The sequence below is a fragment of the Triticum urartu genome, chromosome 3 (assembly GCF_003073215.2).
Source record: "Triticum urartu cultivar G1812 chromosome 3, Tu2.1, whole genome shotgun sequence".
NCBI classification, from domain to species: domain Eukaryota; kingdom Viridiplantae; phylum Streptophyta; class Magnoliopsida; order Poales; family Poaceae; genus Triticum; species Triticum urartu.
This window is the reverse complement of record NC_053024.1, coordinates 398,135,402-398,142,155: the sequence shown is the minus strand read 5'-3', so window position 1 is coordinate 398,142,155 and position 6,754 is coordinate 398,135,402. Positions and strand designations below refer to the sequence as shown.

The 6,754-nt window shown below is 41.3% G+C and overlaps 1 protein-coding gene across 1 annotated transcript; it reads left to right on the top strand.

The window, feature by feature from the left end:
• Window positions 1-4,874: 4,874 nt before the first annotated feature.
• Window positions 4,875-5,709, top strand: LOC125544104 (ribulose bisphosphate carboxylase large chain-like). Its single transcript, XM_048707669.1, has one exon. It carries the CDS (start codon window positions 4,875-4,877, stop codon window positions 5,670-5,672), a length of 798 nt encoding a protein of 265 aa, XP_048563626.1. The 3' UTR covers window positions 5,673-5,709.
• The last annotated feature ends 1,045 nt before the right edge of the window (window positions 5,710-6,754 follow it).

Here is a 6,754-nt window from a genome sequence, read left to right as displayed (position 1 = left end):
GGTGTATCTTCATCCAGTTGCGTGAACTTGTTCCTTGCATCCGCCATCCTAAAAGAGTAGAAAAGATGAGAAGTTAGAAATGAGAAGAGAATAGTGATCTAGGTCTTTATCTTAGTGGTCATATCCTACAGTCAGCGTGTGCTCTGATACCATCTTGTAGCAACCAGGCCTCAAACAGTCTGATCTCTGTGCATCAGTGTCATCCCTGAATCAGTAATGCTGACACGCACAGTACTTGAAGGATTTATAACAGAGTAGCAATCACACACTTATTACATTGAGTGTCTCAAAAGAGAACTTATTACAAATAATATGGCTTAAGGCCATCTAATAACGATAACAGCGGAAGGCTTGGAAGATAAGTGAGTCCATCAACTCCAACGGCATCACTGAGTATAGAACCACGACCTAAGGCTCCTTACTCGTCGTCAGAAAAGTCGGCAACATGAACGTTGCAGCCCGAAAACGGGTCAGCACATGGAATATGCTGGCAAAGTAACAAAGTAGAGCAAGAACAGAATAATGCTATCACTACATGCATATTTGGCTGGTGGAAAGCTCTATGGTTACAGTTTTGCATAAAGCCAATTTTTCCCTACTGCAAAGGAATAAATTTTATTTAACTATCATGGTAGTTGTTAAACATTGAGAGCGTATACACCCTCTCAATCCCAATTAAACATCATCATTAAAACCCAACAAAATTAATTAAAGTCACATGATGGGATTCACATGGTAATCCAAGTACTAGATACTCAAGACGTCCATAACCGGGGACACGACTAATCATGATTAGTTTATATACTCTGCAGAGGTTTGCGCACTTTTCCCCACAAGACTCAATCTCCTCCGTTGGGATTCTCGCACTACATGGTGTTTGAGAAACAGATGACCGAGACATAGTCTTTCAGAAGCGCTAGCACCTTATGATCGGGTAGACCGTTACACCTACTTTCCCCTACATCTGCTAGTCTACCACTGTAAGAGTTCACACGAATTAATCAACTATGCTAGAGCCCATAGTAGCTTGTGGCTGCACAAGGAAGTTTCTAGTATGAATAATCTCATGATCCCTTTGAGCCTGGGTGGCGGTCCATAAAGAAAATAGGCAATCGCTGGAATGCCCAGGTGCCTCAATCCACCCAGATGTGTATTAAAGTTGCCACCTTAAGTTGAACCATTAATTAACATTCTCACATCTGTCATGGATAAACTCAAACCCAATCCACGTCTACAAGCATAGCATGGCATAAGCAAACGTAGAAGTAACTCCCAGGGTTTGATAATAAAACAGGTAATAGGTGCTACCTCATCTACTTCCCAACCCACAATTTATTCAGATCCTAACAATGCAATTGTTTGAGGATTGATCTAATGCAATAAAACTGGGTAGTAAGAGGTATGATCAAAGTGTTACTTGCCTTGCCGGTGATCCGCGAAACCTAGAGATTTGAATTAGCAACGGCGCACTCCGGGTACTCTAACGCAAACAAACAAACAAGCATACAATAAGTACTCATCTAATGCACAGGTAAAACTCAAATAAGAGATCTAACCAGAAAGTTCAACTTAAGAACTTCGGTTTGCAAAAAAGAAACAAATTGAACGAAACAACGAAACTCAAACGGCGAAACAAAACAAGCTTCGATTACTAATCTGGACCTAAGTCAAATTTTACAGAAGCAAAAACTTGTTTGAGTTGGTTAAACGGAAAGAGGGTTTTGAGATGAAACTCTAGGCGCTTCAATCGCCTGATTCCGATAAATGAGCGAAAAGTTAAACAAAAACGAAAATCGGATCAGAAATCGCGATCAGAAATAATCGCGGAAAAATCCGAGAAAAAGGGAAAACTGATGAACAGATTAACGAACGAACGTTCGTTATCTGAAACTAAATGGTGAACTCGTCCGTTAAAACGAACGAACGAGCAAACGCTCGCTAAATAAAAGAACCGTTAAAACCGATCTAATAAAATAAAAAAACCTAGGGTTTTCAAAAAAACCGGATCGGTTTTCTTTGGAAAACTGGCGGCGAACGGCGCGGCTACCTCGTCGGACTGCGGCGGCTTGGGGCTCCGGCGGGGTGGGGCGGCGTCGGCGGCGGGCGGCGCAGCAAGCGGCGGCGTGTGGCGGCTGCGGGAGGCGGGGCGGGTCGAGGTGGCGGTGTGAGGTGGCGGCGGCGGGGTATTTATGAGAGGGGGGTGGCGCGGCTTGGGGAAGGGGGCGCCAGGTCGGGGTCGGCCTCGGGAGGTGTGCCCCGGCCGGACTCGCCTGCGGCGGCGGGCGGTCTCCCGTGGGGAAGGCGGCGGCGGGCGCGGGCCTGGCCTGGCTTGGCTGGGCCTTCGGCCCAGTCGGGTGCGCGGTACTTTTTTTTAAAAACAATTCTGCCGAAACTAAGAAAAATTCAAAAAATGCCAAAATAAATTTTCACCGCCTAAATAAAATATTTAGAACGAGATGAACATTTTCTTGGCCCTAAATGCAGTTTTGAAAAACGTGCAATTTTTCCTAAATTCAAATAAACTAGCCAAAAACTCCAAAATAAAAATCTTATTTGATTTTTTTATTAAATCTTCAATATTTCTTTATTTTGGGGAAGTCATTTTATTCCCTCTCTCATATTTGTATAATAGAAATAATTGAAGATAAAATAAATCAAATCAAATGATCCTATTTTCAAAATTTGAGAAAGCCCAAATATGAAAATAACGAAATCCCGAACTCTCTCTGTGGGTCCTTGAGTTGCATAGAATTTCTGGATCAGGACAAGAGAAAATAAAAATATGATATGAAGTGATGATCTAATGTATAACATTCCAAATTGAAAATTTGGGATGTTACAATTACAAGGTGTGAAGTTGAGTTAGACTGAATACCCGACCACTTCAGAAGATAGAGAGAAAATGAAAGGTGTTCCCTATGCTTCAGGCATAGGCTCTATCATGTATGCAATGCTGTGTACCAGACCTGATGTGTGCCTTGCTATCAGTTTAGCAGGGATGTACCAAAGTAATCCAGGAGTGGATCACTGGATAACGGTCAAGAACATCCTGAAATACCTGAAAAGGACTAAGGATATGTTTCTCGTATATGGAGGTGACAAAGAGCTCGTCGTAAATGGTTACGTCGATGCAAGCTTTGACACTAATCCGGACGACTCTAAGTCACAAACCAGATACGTGTTTTTATTAAATGGTGGAGCTGTATGTTGGTGCAGTTCCAAGCAGAGCGTCATGGCGGGATCTACGTGTGAAGCAGAATACATAGCTGCTTTGGATGCAGCAAATGAGGGAGTCTGGATGAAGGAGTTCATATCCGATCTAGGTGTCATACCTAGTGCATCGGGTCCAATGAAAATCTTTTGTGACAATACTGGTACAATTGCCTTAGCAAAGGAATCCAGATTTCACAAGAGAACCAAGCACATCAAGAGACGCTTCAATTCCATCCGCGATCAAGTCAAGGAGGGAGACATAGAGATTTGCAAGATACATATAGATCTGAATGTTGCAGACCCGTTGACTGAGCCTCTCTCACGAGCAAAACATGATCAGCACCAAGACTCCATGGGTGTTAGAATCATTATAATGTAATCTAGATTATTGACTCTAGTGCAAGTGGGAGACTGAAGGAAATATGCCCTAGAGGCAATAATAAAGTTGTTATTTATATTTCCTTATATCATGATAAATGTTTATTATTCATGCTAGAATTGTATTAACCTAAAACTTAGTACATGTGTGAACACATATACAAACATAGTGTCACTAGTTTGCCTCTACTTGACTAGCTTGTTGAATCAATGATGGTTATGTTTCCTAACCATATACATGAGTTGTCATTTGATTAACAGGATCACATCATTAGAGAATGATGAGATTGACTTGACCCATCCATTATCTTAGCATGATGATCATTTAGTTTGTTGCTATTGCTTTCTCCATAACTTATACATGTTCCTATGACTATGAGATCATGCAACTCCCGAATACCGGAGGAACACTTTGTGTGCTACCAAACGTCACAATGTAACTGGGTGATTATAAAGGTGCTCTACAGGTGTCTCTGATAGTGTTTATTGAGTTGGCATAGATCAAGATTAGGATTTGTCACTCCAATTGTCGGAGAGGTATCTCTGGGCCCTCTCGGTAATGTACATCACTATAAGCCTTGCAAGCAATGTAGCTAATGACTTAGTTACGGGATGTAGAATTACGGAACGAGTAAAGAGACTTGCTGGTAACGAGATTGAACTAGGTATTGAGATACCTACGATCAAATCTCGGGCAAGTAACATACCGATGACAATGGAACAACGTATATCGTTATGCGGTTTCACCGATAAAGATCTTCGTAGAATATGTGGGAGCCAATATGAACATCTAGGTTCTGCTATTGGTTATTGACCAGAGACGTGTCTGGCTCATGTCTACATAGTTCTTGAACCCGTAGGGTCCGCACGCTTAACGTTCGGTGGCAATCGGTATTATGAGTTTGTGTGTTTTGATGTACCGAAGGTAGTTCGGAGTCCCAGATATGATCACGGACATGAAGAGGAGTCTCAAAATGGTCGAGACATAAAGATCGATATATTGGATGACTATATTTGGTCGTCGGAATGGTTCTAGGTGAGTTCGGGCATATACCGGAGCACCAGGAGGTTACCGGAACCCCCCGAGAGGTATATGGGCCTTATTGGGCCATACTGGGAGAGAAGAGAGGGAGGCCTAGGAGGGGCGCACCCCCTCAAGCCCAATCCGGATTGGGTGGGGGCTAGCCCCCCTTTCCTTCCCCCTCTCTCCCCTTTCCTTCCACTCCTAGTCCAACTAGGGAAGGGGGGAATCCAACTCTCGGTGGGAGTAGGAGTCACCATTTATGCGCCAGAGAGACCGTTTTGTCTTTTGTGCCAAAGCTATTTATGAATCACAGGCCGAAACCGGTGAAATCAAGGGGCATTACTTGAATGCGACTACGGGTACATGTGAAGAAATGATTAAGAGAGCTGTATTTGCAAGAGAATTAGGGGTTCCTAATGTAATGCATGACTACTTAACTGGGGGATTCACCGCAAATACTACTTTGGCTCATTATTGCCGCGACAATGGCCTACTTCTTCACATTCACCATGCAATGCATGCAGTTATTGATAGACCGAAAAATCATGGTATGCATTTCCGTGTATTAGCTAAAGCATTGCATATGTCTGGTGCAGATCATATCCACTCCGGTACAGTAGTAGGTAAGTTAGAAGGGGAACGCGAAATGACTTTAGGTTTTGTTGATTTATTGCGCGATGATTTTATTGAAAAAGATCGTGCTCGCGGTATCTTTTTCACTCAGGACTGGGTATCCATGCCAGGTGTTATACCGGTAGCTTCAGGTGGTATTCATGTTTGGCGTATGCCAGCTCTGACCGAAATCTTTGGGGACGATTCTGCATTACAATTTGGTGGAGGAACTTTAGGACATCCTTGGGGAAATGCACCTGGTGCAGCAGCTAATCGAGTGGCTTTAGAAGCCTGTGTACAAGCTCGTAACGAAGGGCGCGATCTTGCTCGCGAAGGTAATGAAATTATCCGAGCAGCTTGCAAATGGAGTCATGAACTAGCCGCAGCTTGTGAAGTATGGAAGGCGATCAAATTCGAGTTCGAGCCGTTAGATACTATTGATTAACTAGATAAAACTAAAGATAAAGAAGGTATAAATAAAACATAAATGAAATAAAAAGAGAAAAAAATCAGTTATGAAATGCAGTAATTCTTCTTTATTCTTCTAACTGATTGCAATTAAACTCGGCTCAATCTTTTTTTCTAAAAAAGATTGAGCCGAATAAAAATAGATCATGATATGATCATGAGACTTGACAAATCGAGATTCGTCCATTCTATATATCTAGAATATATATATTAAGGTATAATACAATAAAGAAATACAAATAAAATAATAAAATAATAAAATATAGTATTATCATATGATAATGATAATGGAATCAAATACACAGTATTTATAGAAAAAAGTCTTCGTTTATTGGGAAAGAATCAATATACTTTTAATGTCGAATCGGGACTCACTAAGACAGAAATAAAGCATTGGGTCGAACTCTTCTTTGGTGTTAAGGTGGTAGCTGTGAATAGCCATGGACTACCTGGAAAAGGTAGAAGAATAGGACCTATTCTGGGCCATACAATGCATTACAGACGTATGATCATTACCCTTCAACCGGGTTATTCTATTCCACTTCTAGATAGAGAAAAAAACTAAAGGAGAATGAATGAAAAAAGACATAGTTTGGAAGTTAGACCTTTTTATAGGACTCTCTTTCAATTTCAAAAAAGAGGACGTTTGAAACTTTTAACAGGCGTAATCGTGAGTCAACAAGTGACTCGAACTGTGTGTAAAAAAAGAAGCATTTTTTTCAAAATGCTAGAACTAGATAAGGAAGTTTTCTATAACCTTGAGAAAAAGGATAAAAGGTAGTTTTTTTAGTTTATGACTCCAATCAAGAGCGAGAAATCCTTGATTTGGGATTGGACATAGAACCTGGACCCATCGTAGAGACGTTTAGTTTGAAAGAAAGGATCGTATCCTGATGGTAAGAATTATACTTTCGTGCAAATACAGCGCTATAGACTTCAATGCGGTAGAGTAGACGTTTTGTTTCTAATTTTTCTGGACCAAACCTCCGCTCCGACCCAACGATACAATGAATTTTTTCTGTTCATATTCATAAATAAAAAATATTCGGAACCCCAATG